A 14,957-nucleotide genomic window follows, 5' to 3' on the forward strand; every position below is an offset into this window, starting at 1 on the left:
TATTGCGATGTTCCTGTGACGCAAGAATTTTCCACAACGGCTCGCGCCATTAATCTCGACAGATATAAAGTCTGTTGTCTACGAATATGATCATATTATAGGCTATGAAGGCCACACAATCTTTTTAAAAATTGTCTATAAATTATCTATAGAATGTGGAAAATGTTCCCACCCATAAAAGGTGCATTCCAATTTTAAAATGTTTGCACTCCCTACAACTGGGTTTATCCGGATATCATAATAATATTTTACCAATGACGTTTATTCAGGATTTTCCAAAAAACACTGGTTTACCGCGGTAGGTCCAGTTACAATATCCCTGTGGTTGCATAGAACCATTGTGCGACAAAAACAAATTATAGGCTTATGTTTTTATTCCCCACTCATACCAATTAAAAATTTACTTTATCAACTGAACATGGAAGGTGTGGGATAAACGACACAGTCGTTCTTGAAAATATATTTTCTTACAACAATGTAAGTCAGTTTTCAATCGTCACCAAGTTGACACTTTAGTTTTGAATAGTTTAAAGATAATTTGATAAACCATATCGTTAACTACTGAATCGTGGAGAATTTTTTTGATTTCTGTTATAAAATATAAAATTATTTTTTTACGCCAGTATTATTTCTATTTTATCTGCATTCCGTGAACACGATACCACAAAACCTGCTTTAATTGTTTTAATATGACGTAAATTACACGCGTTTTAACCTAACAGATTTTCGACGATTACAAAAGTTGTTACAAAAAGCTTAACGAGGCAAAGTTGAGAGCCAGTGAAAGTCGTTAATCACTAGTCATCCTTCCATTAATATCAGTTGTGTAACATCGTATGGATAATAAATTATTGATGACGTCGAATTACGTCTATTTTATAATCGACATGAGAAAGTTTTATGCTAGAATTTGTATCATTACTATTCAAATGCTGTTTTGCTGTTTCAAGTACCTGTATCGTCACAAATTTACAATGGGCGTGAAGATGGAGACGAACCCGTCGTATGGAAAGTCGGGAAGCAGATAAGCCTCTGGTGCAAATGCATCCTGTCTAGGGCGATTGTTGGTGGCGCCTTGGGGTTTTGGTGGGTATGCACATTAACGAGACCCACATAAACTGCCTGCACTATGCAGTCGCGCCTCAAACTCAATCATAATACTAAACGAAAAAAAACTAATGGGATTTTAAATAATATAGTTGAGGTGCACGGTTTGTTATATTGTTATTATAATATTTCGGTCAAACTAATAAAAATAAAAAATGCAATATTGTTTTAAAATATAATTGACCCAACCATAATAGTGGTTAATAGGAACAACGGCAGAGATGCGATCGACGACTGCAATACCCAAGAGATACACTTTCTTGTGACGTAAAACCAGCACAGGACCACCGGAATTCATCTGGAAATAACTACGATCAGAAAGTCTACTTTACGTTTTAAGAATATGTGGCAGTAAATTGTCGTTTTCATGATGTTATCCGGTAAAGGTAACCCTGCTGCATCTGATACAATGACATTAGTATTACAAAATATTCTTTAATTCTTTTTAAGATGAACCAAATTATTAAACTCGAGTTTTGATATAATATTGGAAACTGTAAAACCTACAATTATTTTCCTATATTTTATAAAAATGTGTGATATTTCTACACATTCCAATGTATAAGTTATAATAACCAATACCTTGTTTACATTTTTAGACTTTTTGGCGACCAAACATATCAACGAATGTGTTCCTCTAATAGCATGGTTTGCGTCGCATTTATGGGCTGTTGATTCGACAATACTCGTTTCCATTACATCACTCCCATTTTCATTCTAAAAAACGGTGTGGTGGTGACTAAATAGTACCTTAGTAGAATGTAGGAACAATAGAAAACTATTACTTTCCATTTATTCAATTATTGTAATATTTGTATTAAGTACTTATTGTATGAAATGATAGACATAGACACTTGTCAACTGTGTATATTAGTAACATGTATATTCTATTTCTGTTAATAGGTACTTTGTTCAACTATAAGTTTTTAAATATTAACTAACTACATATTAGCAAGACTCCACAATTGAATATACAAAAGGCTTTTGAATTCTTCTTTGACGTTCTGAGTAGTCTCTTTATAAAAAAGTTTAAACACCTTGTAAACAGACCATCCGTAGACCATAGTTTCTAAGTTATCCATAAAGTTACTTTTATACAATTGCAATGGTTTAACTTCAATGCTTGGGTTAATTCTCATCAATGCTAAGAGCACGAGCTTTTTTGGATAAAAGACCACGTCTGTCACGTTGTGTACAGAACCGTCAGATAGAGGGTTGGTCGAATTTGCGATAACCGTATGATAACTTCTACTAGTAGCCGACCTGAAAGCATTAATAGCACTATTTTCAACGCCAATGTCGGTTTATCAAAGAAAAATATTGTTTTTAAGTTGAAAGACCTATTAACGGTATGAGGATTAGAGTAATAGATTTGGGAAGAAATGTTCCGCGTATTGCAGACCTACAACTCATTTCTGTATCTGTTTAATATTAGCTTTCTACGCAACCCAAAGCGAACCAAGCCTTATAACTTTGTTAACTACTGAAAAGGCTCTACCTACAGAAAATGTAAAACATTTTAGGTAGAAAATAGATTGATAGCCGAAACAAAATATGTACCTAATGTTATTTTTCGTATCGACACTGTGTGACAATATGAGAAATTCACTTTCCCAATTATATTAATTACTTACCCATTTCTATACAGATTCGGCAACATATTAATACAAGTAGATGCAGTAAGTACCCAATTTTTGGCCAAAAGCACTCCACCACATGTTTGCGCGGTAATATTTGAGAGGGTTCATAGTATTGTCTTTTATTTACATAACTTTTACACATTTAAAGAAAAACACTTTTTTAACGGATTATAGATATGTATTATTATATTTAAACTTATAATTATTTGTACATAATTTTAAATTTACCAACTCCGGGGAAATAAATACAGATAACACAACATTTTTCTGCAGCTGTAATACTTTTTGACATTTAACACCTTTGTCTTCAGTCACCGTGACCACGCACGCTGTAAAGCACGCGAAACGTCGGTTTAAATTTAAAATTATGTACAAATAATTATAAGTTTAAATATAATAATACATATCTATAATCCGTTAAAAAAGTGTTTTTCTTTATTTGAGAGGGTTTCAAATATGGCAACCAAAAATGGCGCCTGTGCGGGAAAATATTCTCGAGATATTTTAGTACGAAAATTATTCAAATCTGAAATACCCATCTGGTAATTGAAACCATCGGCTGAACTATTTAAATGAAATAAAGCTTTAATTGGGCTTAATTTATCAATGTAATTTGGTGATATGTATAAATATCTGTATACGCCATTGAATTCTTCAATTTTAAGTATTTCGTTCAATAAAACTTCAGATATACGTGAATCACAAATATCGATTGTAATATTCTCATTCAAGTTCTGGAGACTTGAATTAAAAGCAGTTTCAAAACCTAAAAACAAACATTCACCGTTATTAGTACGGTGTGTGGCTGGCACAATCTTTGAAACTCGTTATTTATTTTTATTTATTAAAAAATATTTAAAATCCTCTGAATATTTGCGATTTTACAAAGAATTGATATTTTGTAGTAGACTTTACGTAATCGAGAAGATTTGTATAATAGTCAACAATTTAACATACCCGGTATGTAATCCAATAAGAAAATAAAAATAGTGGTTGCCATTTTAAGTCAAGTGTGTAACTACTGAGTTAAACATTGATTTGAAAACAAAGTACAGTTTGTTTTCAAAACTTATGACGTAGCTTTGGAAATTCAGACTTTTTTAACTACAAGCTACTTTAAGCAGATTTCACAGAGGTAAAACATATGGAGCTCTACAAGGCACAATTAGCATGATATTCTTAGGAAATCACTAGGAATACACATCACACACATCTCTATGCTGGTGATCTGCGTCTCTGTGCGTAGTCTACAATTTGTAGTATGAAGTTACTGACTCAATTTCACTAAATATTTTCTTTTGAAAAATAGCGAGCTGTGAAATTGTTTCCCAGTGAAAATCTTCCCTAGGAGAACCTTCATGTATTTAAAAAGAGTGTACTCCTGCCTCAAGGGATAGCAACACTTAATACTATTTTTTTATAGTATTGAAGGAAACTGTCTTTTGTAAGTGAATTAAAAATACCTAGTTAAATTCAGATAAACATTTATCATCTATCATTCACAACCAATAAATACATTTTATGTTACAATCTTTTACAATAAATACATATTGCAATACATTTTCTGATATAAAATACTACGACAGAAAATACTGACTAGAATTAAAATATCTATGGCATGAAATGAAACAATAATGAAAATCTTAAAAAAATATTTAAAAATGCAATAATGTGTAACATATTTACAGTGAGTTACTAAATAGGAACACAATAAATTATGACATTTGTTGACATTTAAATATGATTGAGTTACAACTGCTTTTACTTTAGAACTGATAGTCAAAAGTTTATGTTTATTTACTATTTAATTATTACATTACACATAAAAACCATTTTATATTGTAATTATGTATTTACAATTCTACTCTTCTTTAGTTCTTTTTTATCAGTTTATCACCATGAGTATCTCCTGGTCAATTTGTAACTAGAGTTAAACCATCACAAGCTGTCATCAGGAATATAGCCTTTGATGAATGGGATCCCAGTGCCAACCTGCTTCTGATATTTAAGGTATTGGTTTCCAAAGAAAGACACAAGGAACATTTCCTCTGCATAAATACGCTCTTGAAAGAAAGACCATGACACTATGGTATAGATCATCAAGCATATGGGGTTTATAAGAATCATCTAAAAAAAAAATTGATTAGTTAGCTATAGTAATAAATACCTGGTGAAAGATGATCAGCGGGATAGTTATCTTAAGCCCTTAGTGGACATACTAATAATCTTTCAAATAATGTATTTAAAAAAAACTCAACTCAAGTAAAACAGAAACAATAGCATTAAATATAAATGTGAGCAGCTTAACACAGATGCAATCTAATACCAATAATAAACCTAATCTTCGATTAATGAAAACCAAAACAAAACAAGAAATCAAGTGTACAGCAATCGAAATAATAATATAGCACTGACACTAACCTGTGTACCTATTGACCAGTAAAACCAACCCATGTAGCTAGGATGGCGGCAAAATGCATACACCCCACCTGTAACAAGTTGATGATCTGCTTTCTTTACTGTTTGTACCTGAAACCCACAATACATCTTCAATTAAAAAAAAAGATTGCACATTTTTAAATACATATTTGGTGTCTTACTGGTTATCTATTGTGATTGCCAAAAAATCAGTTTAACCCATAGGCTAAGGAAAATATAAAAGTACATAATATAATAAAAAATATATCAATCACATGAATTACATCCTTTTGAATATTTACTTTTATATCACTAGTATAAAACTTACTCAACTTACATGATGATTAAAGTTAGTTTTAGCTGTAAACATGGCCATTTTCCTCCACACTTCTCCACTAATACACATAGCAACACCCAGTGTCGTCACCCATTGTGCTGATTTAAGACCTACAAACAATAATTAAAGATAGAAAGTGTTATACAAACAAGATTTGTAACTGGTTCTCTCAAACCGGGTAGTAGCCAACGGCCGTGGTAATCGGGAAAGTGTAATTGGTGCACCATCATTGAACTGTTTTAAAAATGGACTGGATATTTTCTTCAAATATTAAAATATGCACACATCAGCTAAATAGATTAAATAATGAATAAGATTGAAATTCAACATATTTATATAAAGCTTACCAGGAAAGAAATAACACTCAACTGACATCTCAATCCAACTAGCAATTGCAGCAAGCCAATACTGAAGACTATGATTCAAAATAAATGAATCAATAGTTAATGTTCTGGGATTTGTAAGTGCAACAGCAAAGAATTCAGAGAAATGAAATATTGAAAGTGCAATTATATACAGGCCAAATGCCCTCCATGTTGCAGTCAATGAAGTCAAATATAACCCAAATGCTAACACTGATCCTAGAAATGCTGATCTTAAAGCAACCTGAAAATTACAAAAGAATTAGTAATAAGTATGAAAGTACACTTTTCTAGATACATATTCTTTTTGAAAAACTTTATCCAAGATACTAATAAAATAAAATCAACTTACTTCATATGGGAAGCCTTTTAATGAATACCGAAGGGTAAAATTAAGAAGGCATAAATACAATGCTGGTCCCCAGTACTTCAATGCCCACAATTCCGATGTGTAACCCAATATGTTTCCCGAAAATAGAGTCACAGTCAAAATACTAGCAGAAATGCAAAAATAACTAGACGCCACAAAAGCTGGGGAGTACTTCTGTCGATTTATCAAAACATTCATACTGATGCCGGATCTTAAATATTTGGAATAGCACTACTGTATATTAGAAAAGGTCATATCAGATATTATTTACAAATTACAGTCAATATAAAACATTAATATGGGTTTTTAAGCGGTATTTATATTACTCTTTTAATAACATCCCTTAATAATTTACCACAGGTTATTAACTGCAAGTTCCTACTTCCTACGTCTAGACTGTGGAATAATAAAAATTGTGAAGTGTAAACTTAGTTAAAATATGTTGGTCCCGCACGATTGGCACATTGTGCATTAAATTCACATATATTGAAAAATATAAAAAAATCAGAAAGACGGCACTATACCTCAAGATTTATAAAATGTCAAAAAATCTTTAGGCCTCTAATACTCGAAAGTCTTGTAATATCCGGACGTGACGACCCAATGCCCATGGATGAAATAACCTGTGAGTTGTGACCAGTGGCGTAGCTACTTTGGATGGCACCCGGTGTGGAAGTTGGTGGTCTAACTCCCTTGAAAGTAAAAACCAATAAATTTAATATGATAAAGGACAGGATTATTTATTAAAAAACGCGAGTATGGGACGAGTAAACTCCCACGACGGCGTCAGAATCTTTCAGGCCTGCCTCCCCCTCCTTTGCTACGCCACTGCCTGTGAATCACAGGTTATTTCACCAGTGCAATTAGTTTACCGCCTTCCGAGTGGGAGTGATGTGCTTTCAGGCTTCCGACGAACGGGAAGGCAAGACTTGGACAGTACCACTGTCTCACAAAAAATCGGTGTGAAGTGATAAAATAGGTTCATCTTATTATACTCGGCTTTCGTGCTCAAGTGAGTTAACTGGTTAAAGTATGAAGGTGCAGTTGGCTATGGCGTTCAAGACTGACATTGACCATGTTCATTTCCACCTAGAATCTGCGAAGCCGAGACTCTGATACAACATACATCCGGTACCTGTACCCTTTTAGCTATGTTGGAAGACCACTTCAATACATACGATCCCCATAAAAGTTGATCGCTCTGATCCGTCCAACTTTCGCCCCATTACTACTCTTCTCGCTCTCCAGAATAATGGAAACTATTATTTACCACCTCTCAGATATCCAGAGTGCTTTTGCCGTGGTAGCTTAGCTGGTGTACGGTAAGGTATACCTTACACAGATATGCAATTGAGTCTAAGCCTCCCGCATAACAACAACGCATGACATGTTCCAAATTTGCAACATTCATATAGTTCTCACCTCTGGATGGGAGCTTTTTAGTACCAAACCCTGTTCAACTTGACCGTATTCAAGAAGAGTGGGTTAAATTAGTTGAGGTGGCGTAGGGATTACTGGGATTTTTATTTTGCAAGTAGCGAGTTCTACATTTACCGCAAAGCAGTCGCACCAGTGGCCACCACTGGTGCGACAGCTTTGCTTTCTGCCATGGCTTCCGAAAAGATCTTAAGAAGATGCCAAGACTTTAAGGTTGTAGCGCTACTATTCTTTTTATGAAGATCGGCAGAAATATTCGCCATAGATACACATAGTAGATAATACTGAGATGCACACAAAATACGTGATGTGACCATGGCAACCCCAATGTTTTGATTTTAGTACTTTTTGTTAACGAAAAACTAAAAGTGAGAATTTGAATTTTCGTGTAATTAATTGAAAAATTATTTGTTTTAGAATATTCACAAATATTTTATTATGTATAAATAATGGGTTTTAAAACAGATTTATCTCTTAACTGAAAATAAAAAATATCAAGGTTTAGTTTTTCAAAAGACGAATGATTAAAAAAAACTCAGCGCTACCCATTTACCACTAAACTCGCATTAAAATGTAAAAGATATTCAATAGTTTGTTATTGTCCAAGTTAGTGCTGTTAAGCTTAATTAACTGACGTAATCATCTATGAGTACCTCATCGCAATTACGTACCATACGAATCGACACAAAAATTGGTCATTATACGTATTAAATCTTCCTCCACTTATTTGGGATGCTTTAGTGTATGTTAAACGATGCGCTGATGTAATCGCCACAATGAACGATCCGTGGGATGTCAAATGTGTCCGACAATCTGGCCAATATGTATCGTGTCTTAAATTAAATGGTGTACCCCTTCTACCACCGGTTGTAAGTAATGTTTTCTTATATTAAAAGCTATATGTAATACTCCATTGATTATAAGCTGTATAATATCATCTTAAGTATTCAAATTAATCTATAAATGTAAAGACTTAAAGCTTTCTAGTCTGCTTAATTGAAATCAGGTATTGAAGGTTTTGTTAGTAAGGCACATAATATGTATGTAGATATATGTCTTTCTATTTCTTGAATGCGACATCACTAACTTACATATTTTTAATTTACATAACAGCTGTCCAAGGAATGTCGCAAAGAGATGCAGTATTATAAACTTTTGGCTATAGAGGTTGAGAAAAGAATTCAAGCACTAAAAACATTTGTGCTTGAAAGTGATGACACAGAGTCTACTGAAGACAAGACAGATGCCCCTGAACTTCCTGAATCAGAACAAGATGATATTTCAGCCAATGATAAAAAAGATTTTAATTATAATTCAATTACAACAAAAGATCTCGAAAAAAGTACCCTACATTTAGAATCTCCAGTCACAGAATTAGAGAGTTTATCTAAGACCCCATCAAAATTTACAATAGACCTAAGTTTAAGCATTAATGAAAAGAATGGTTTCCAAGATACAAATTCTATTGAAGTTCCAGTCAGAGACTGTGAATGTCCTAATGAATTGGAAAATATTGATTCTAAGATTGATTCTTCTAGAGTAGTTGAGGATAAAGTTGTTTTTAGTGTCAGTGTAAACAAAGAAGATTTAATTGAACCCCTTTCCGTTCATCTTTATGAAGATGATCCTCCATCTCTTTCTGCAAAAAGCTTTACAGGCTCGTTGAACAATATTCATACAGAAAGTAAAGGTAGTGATAGCATTCCACTCTCTCGCCAAAGATCTTACACAATTTTAACACCCAGTCCTATGCTGCTTGCTCATTTAGAAATCCAGTCTTTGAACACTGGAGTTGAAATAAATTCTATATCTATGAGTGAGTCCACATCCAACCTTTTTTCTCCAAATAAAAAGCGAAGAAGTTGGGACTTGGAATCTGCAAAAGTAAAGTGGTCATCTATGGCACTTGAATTAAAGCAAAAGAACATAAAGACAGCTAGTAAGAACCAGAAAGATATTACTAAACTAGCTAAAAAGACACCACCATCTACATCAACACACATTAGAGCAAGGTCGCTTACCCAGGAGAGTACAAAACGAGTTGTTAATATCCATAATCTTCCAAACCAATCGGAACCCATAACAAAACCAAAGAAAAGTCAAAGTCCAGTACGAAACACTACTATGATGAGTAAAATTAGTAAAACACCGGTTATGAAAGTGAATCCTAAAGATATAGAAAAGAAAGAAACATCACCAAAACCACTTGTATCAGAGTCAGAAGACCCTGCAACTAGAGTCAGAGAACTTTATGAAAAAATACAAAAACAGCAGCTTGCCCAAATGGCTACTCTAGTGGAAAAACAGAAAAAAGAGCAAATTCTTTTGCAACAAGTTTTTGAAGAGCAGAACAAAATGTTATATAATCAACTTCAGACTATTTGCCCAAAACCTCCAAACGACGTTAAGGAAGCATGGGTTGAGAAAACAGAGAGGGGCCCCGTTAGTTTGAACCAACTCATCAATCATAAAAGCTCTTGTGAAAGTCCCGTCCATTCGACTATTACAGATACTAATAACTATTTAAATCATTGTGATAATGTTCTTAAAAAGTCAAGAGACATAACATCAAGTATAAAGAAAGGAAAGGTTTGTGCGGTCAATGAAAAGAGCCCACAAAAACCGACACAGACCGTAAAAAAAAGCCAGTCCCCTGTACGTAGAAATGGAACCTCGAGAAAGCTAACCTACGACACGTCTTCTGACCGTGAATTTGAACTAATATTAACCGACCGCACGAACGATACGATGGCAGATTTAAATGTGACGTTTCCGTCTGACAATAGTGACGAATGTCCTTATACTCCACCGAAAAATACTAAAATTTACCACAAGAACGTTAGCCCCACAGCGATGCCTCTTGCGGAACCCTGCAAGTCCACTGACAGAGCTATTAAGAGCATGGAAGAAACGATTCATAATTCCATAAAAAGTATGTGTTCCAGAAGAGCGCCAAGTGTTTGCCGGCAGACGACCCCACAAGAGGTACCTTATCAATAATATTTAATATGATAGATCGTAAAAATTTGGTAGTTAATTTATTCATTAATAGCTACAGCTAGACAATTTATATAAATACCTAACATATATTCTAAATTAAATTTAAAATACTCTAACAAGTTATCATCATGAAATGTAAACTCAGTCTTCTTAGCAATTTAAAATATCTCTCTGATGATAATGCTGCTACTGATGATGTTTATTACTTTTGAACACTTCCTATATCTTCCTTCTTCATCTTACTCCTCCATCTTCCTCTACCCTATTTGTATCACTATCCTTGTACATGTACTTCTATCCTTCTCCTCTCGCTCCCGTCCTCTATTTCGATCTTTATTCCATTTAATCGCTGTCCCAAATAATTTGGACCGAATTTATGATCAGCGCGCAGCGGCAACAAAGATCGTGGCGTATGCCAAAGGTTTCCTCGTGCGCAGACTGATGCGCACGGAACGCGTGCAAAGCACCGTTCAGACTATCAAAGACGCGTTGTTATGCGCGCTGCAGTTGCATCAGGATCGCGAGGGTATCAGCGGGGCTGATGTTGATTTACACAGGCGCTTGATTCAGCAGGTAACTCTAAACACGCGTTTTAAGTTTGATTTGCCTAAATCGTTTACAACCTCTATCTGAATTCCATGAGCATGCGTTGGCCTAATGGCTTAAGTGTGCGACTCTCAACCTTGCGTTTGAATGAAGGATGAGCACTAATATAAAGAATTCGAATGCAATCTGAAGCCAAGATCCGTATTGTAGCCGCACTAGATTTTTATTATTTAGCCAAAAGTATTTTTACACTGTTCTTAATTCGAAAATAAAATCGATCTTGTAGTGTATTCGTTTCATTTTGATAAAGTAAAACATCTTAGCTAAGTGTAAATAGTGCACCTTACTAATTCAGTACTTAAAATTTAGAATAGACAGTATTCGGTAGAGATCATTATACTTCAGTACTAGGTAGATAAAATAATGATTGATTTATTCTGAAACTATAATTATTATCCTGGAATGATGTTCGCAAACTTTGCTTATTAAATTAATACGTCACATTTGTTTATTGTAAAAATTGCAGAGTAAACCTCATCTGTTAATGTTTTAATTGTATGATTGGAAACAAAATGTGACTTTCCAGATAACAGCAGCGTGCTACTCTCTCCACGATACATTTATAACGAGCACTGCAACTGAGCGCTGCGCCATGATTTCGGCAGACCGCGGTCGACGACGCTCACTAGCCAACCGGCCACCTATAAGGCAACACCGACCTACGTAAGCATGAGCCAAGTTTACTTTCAATCTCAAATCGTGATTACGATTGCCCAACAAGTAACAAATTCAGAATAAGACGTACATAAATGTTTACTCGGGTTAACTAATATCTATGCGTTGGAGTTTATTAGTTATGGCACGTAACTGCATGTTCTATGAGTAGTTCAGTCCTATACCAAAAAAAATTCAGTACACCAGATACAATTACTTAGGATTACATAGAATGACAATTGACAATAAATAAGTTAATACATACAGGGACCTAATGTCACAAAGTCACTGCGGTGCGTTTCCCGCGCGCAGCAAGCGATCGACGAACGCGTCTCTAATGACTCAATCCAATTATGGTAAAAAAGTTAAAGTTATTTGTGCACGTCGTTGTCTTTTGCTATTTCATAGATCTTTGGTGACGTTTTTCTATTATTTCTTCATTAACGTTTATGTTATTTTCTGCTGTTTGTTATTTTTTAAATTCTATGTTAGCTTATTCATAAGAAAATATGGTTGTGCTCTTTTTTAATTTAGCTTTTCATCAAGATTTTCTGCGAATTTTGTTGTTTTAGCTTTTTTAGACTTAGATATGCATAATATCTCTAAGGAATCATAAAATGTATTAAAAAATAATGCATTTATTAATTATTTTTCATAGCAGTTGATCAGCCTTTACACATAGCGTGGTTTTTTAGGTCTAAGACTGTAAGACACTGTCTCTAAGTTTACCTTCACAGTACGAACAAGTATTCATTGAGCACATAGAAGCTACGATTTACGTTCCTAGAATAGATATGTTCTAGAAAATCCTTCTCATTTTTTTTTTAATATTTTGAAATCTCCGCTACGTAAAACACGCTTCCTATTTTCAATCGACTTCGAAACTTGTGTAACTTCTTCAGCTTATCCCTGTGAATATTATAGTGCACGGTATATACATTTATATGGTATATACATTATATATGTTATGTTTTATAATAACGATGAGTACCTACATACAATGTTTTTATTTATTATTTTTAGCTTTCTTATTATTACTGGCTGCTTGAAAAAGCTCTCATATATGCGATATGGCTGCCGGCCGCACTTAACCTTCAGATTAATTACCGATTTGTTGATTTATTGTATAAATAAATGACTTTACAGAGACTTTTAGCGGCGAAAAGAGCAGCGTACGCCGCTATATGCCGAGCCCGCGACGTCGTCCATGGCGCTGACCTTGTATGCCCGCCTTTATCACGCGATGTTGGCTGCGTGATTACACCTAAAGAACGCTAACGATAAAATATCCTAATGCGCCGTAGAAAAGATAATGGTTTCACGCCCTAATTATATGCCCAGATTTTAATATAATTAACATAAAGGTATCATTTAGTGCATAGTCTTTGGCAAACACAACAGACAGACGCAAGACGGAAATATTTCGCGGCTAGTGTGACCCTCTATCGCAAATATTTAATTGAAGGGCGACGTCTCTAACATTGACAGTTCACGATAGCTGTAAAATAATTGGCCATAGATATAACACTTTTCACAGATCATAAGCTAGACGATTGAATAACTCTTATGATTGACGACAAATTAAAATATTCATTTCCGAGTTCCGTGATAAAACTAGCATGGGGATTTACATTTTGATTTAAATATTACAAAACAATTTCATTAAAATCTAAACTTGAATATTCTTATTTATTTAAATTTAATTTGTAAATCCTTACACGTTATTGACAGAATAAATTGTGTTTTCCATCTTTGAATATGAATAAGTTCAAAATGTATCTAGCAAAGAAATTATTACCCGCTTTGTCTTACGTGCTAGGTAACTTAAGTTAGCTTTTTAATTATATTTAATTTTTACATTTCCGATATAAACATTAAATGGTGAGCCAACCTTAATTTTAATTACGAATCATGTTTAATATTTCACATTGTATATGAGTGTATTTAAAATAACTTAGTATCGCGTTAATAATTAAATTCCATTAAAATGATACAATTATTGTTAAATATTAATAAATTATGTCTTATTTTCTTTGAACGTAAAAAGTAAACGAGATTTTTTACTAAAGGAATTGCTACTAATTATAATTATATAGTATAATGTCAAACTCAATAGTACAATAAAAATTTGATTTTATACTTTTATTAGACAAGTGTGGAAAAACTCGTAAAACGAAGCCTATTTTACACGTTAGCTTTCCACACTTTTTTGCCGATTCCACTCGTAATACAGTGTGTGGACGCGACGGTACTGTGGCATTGAAAATGCTGGTTTTGGCTCGTGGCTCTGTAGGAATCACACAAATGACTTCTTTAGAGATGCCCCTGCGATGGTTGTGACGGCGCTCTCTGAGCTTATTTGCTTTAATTGCGAGTAGGTATAACTTGCAAATGTAGCTTGTAGTTATTTATTTAGTCGCTCGAAATTTGGAAACTTACTTGTATCAACGCAAACCTTTTTTGCCAAAATATACTGGCTTCCAGGAATACAGATAAAATTAATTTAAAGTACAAATCTAACATTCAGTAAGGTTAACTGTCCATATTTCGCGTGACCGTTTAATGCTGCAGGTCTTAACAATAGTTTTTTAAGCGCATGTAACTAGTCAAATTTCGAAAATGTTTTAATAGTTTTGGCACAAATGCTAAATTTTCGAAAAAAATATTTTTCATGTAACCCATTTTACAATAAATATTTGAAAACTATAAGTATTATTTTATTTTCCTTCCTGATAGTGTATAGTCATATGAAAAAATGTTTTTTAAGATGTAATTAGATACGAGCTTTAAAGACATAATAAACAATGGTTATTAGCTTATTAAGTAGGGATTGAGGTGTGTTTATAAGTACATAATTCTCGTCGATTTCCGGCTAAATGTGCCACGCAGGTCCTAAGTATATGACCCATTTCAATACATACACGTCCCATTCAAAGAGGTCCATCATAAGACGTTTTTTTCGTGGAAGCGTTGATAGCCTTTAAGGGAGCAATGTGCTCTTTCTAAATAACTAAAGCCTTATAATT

General features: G+C 33.8%; 3 protein-coding genes across 5 annotated transcripts; 1 reads left to right on the forward strand and 2 right to left on the reverse strand.

Annotated features, from left to right (window-relative positions):
* Positions 1–702: 702 nt before the first annotated feature.
* Positions 703–3,836, reverse strand: LOC123689134 (granzyme M-like). Its single transcript, XM_045627994.1, has 6 exons — positions 3,705–3,836; positions 3,187–3,513; positions 2,742–2,841; positions 2,145–2,370; positions 1,690–1,824; positions 703–1,405 (listed from the first exon to the last, which is right to left on the reverse strand). The coding sequence occupies exons 1-6, from the start codon at positions 3,745–3,747 to the stop codon at positions 1,247–1,249; spliced, it is 990 nt and encodes a 329-aa protein (XP_045483950.1). The 5' UTR covers positions 3,748–3,836; the 3' UTR covers positions 703–1,246.
* Positions 3,837–4,214: 378 nt separating this feature from the next.
* On the reverse strand, positions 4,215–6,620 carry LOC110997181 (protein-S-isoprenylcysteine O-methyltransferase). The gene is made up of 5 exons (XM_022265222.2): positions 6,217–6,620; positions 5,850–6,108; positions 5,503–5,612; positions 5,169–5,276; positions 4,215–4,874 (listed from the first exon to the last, which is right to left on the reverse strand). The coding sequence occupies exons 1-5, from the start codon at positions 6,430–6,432 to the stop codon at positions 4,686–4,688; spliced, it is 882 nt and encodes a 293-aa protein (XP_022120914.1). The 5' UTR covers positions 6,433–6,620; the 3' UTR covers positions 4,215–4,685.
* Positions 6,621–7,998: 1,378 nt separating this feature from the next.
* On the forward strand, positions 7,999–14,192 carry LOC110997182. 3 transcript variants are annotated; one of them, XM_022265223.2, is made up of 6 exons: positions 8,000–8,540; positions 8,785–10,656; positions 11,056–11,244; positions 11,804–11,940; positions 12,199–12,287; positions 13,078–14,192. In XM_022265223.2, the coding sequence occupies exons 1-6, from the start codon at positions 8,448–8,450 to the stop codon at positions 13,146–13,148; spliced, it is 2,451 nt and encodes an 816-aa protein (XP_022120915.2). In that variant the 5' UTR covers positions 8,000–8,447; the 3' UTR covers positions 13,149–14,192. The 3 variants fall into 3 exon arrangements, with proteins under 3 accessions (XP_022120917.2, XP_022120915.2, XP_022120916.2); XM_022265225.2 differs by lacking the exon at positions 11,056–11,244 and having other exon boundaries at positions 7,999–8,540; XM_022265224.2 differs by lacking the exon at positions 12,199–12,287 and having other exon boundaries at positions 8,001–8,540.
* Positions 14,193–14,957: the final 765 nt, after the last annotated feature.

The sequence above is a fragment of the Pieris rapae genome, chromosome 4, assembly GCF_905147795.1.
Source record: "Pieris rapae chromosome 4, ilPieRapa1.1, whole genome shotgun sequence".
Lineage (NCBI taxonomy): Eukaryota > Metazoa > Arthropoda > Insecta > Lepidoptera > Pieridae > Pieris > Pieris rapae.

Bases quoted from the DNA above. Each gene is read 5' to 3' on its own strand.
- LOC123689134 (XM_045627994.1), bottom strand. From the start codon at position 3,747: ATGGCAACCACTATTTTTATTTTCTTATTGGATTACATACCGG. The intron at 2,371-2,741 runs GTAAGTAATTAA...TAATGCTTTCAG, and splicing joins CCGAATCTGTATAGAAATGG to GTCGGCTACTAGTAGAAGTT. The intron at 1,825-2,144 runs GTGTTTAAACTT...ACCGTTTTTTAG, and splicing joins ACGGATGGTCTGTTTACAAG to AATGAAAATGGGAGTGATGT.
- LOC110997181 (XM_022265222.2), bottom strand. From the start codon at position 6,432: ATGAATGTTTTGATAAATCGACAGAAGTACTCCCCAGCTTTTGTGGCG. The intron at 6,109-6,216 runs GTAAGTTGATTT...TGTAATTTTCAG, and splicing joins TAAAAGGCTTCCCATATGAA to GTTGCTTTAAGATCAGCATT. The intron at 5,277-5,502 runs GTAAGTTGAGTA...TGTGGGTTTCAG, and splicing joins AAACTAACTTTAATCATCAT to GTACAAACAGTAAAGAAAGC.
- LOC110997182 (XM_022265223.2), top strand. From the start codon at position 8,448: ATGAACGATCCGTGGGATGTCAAATGTGTCCGACAATCTGGCCAATAT. The intron at 8,541-8,784 runs GTAAGTAATGTT...TTTACATAACAG, and splicing joins TACCCCTTCTACCACCGGTT to CTGTCCAAGGAATGTCGCAA. The intron at 10,657-11,055 runs GTACCTTATCAA...ATTTATGATCAG, and splicing joins GGCAGACGACCCCACAAGAG to CGCGCAGCGGCAACAAAGAT.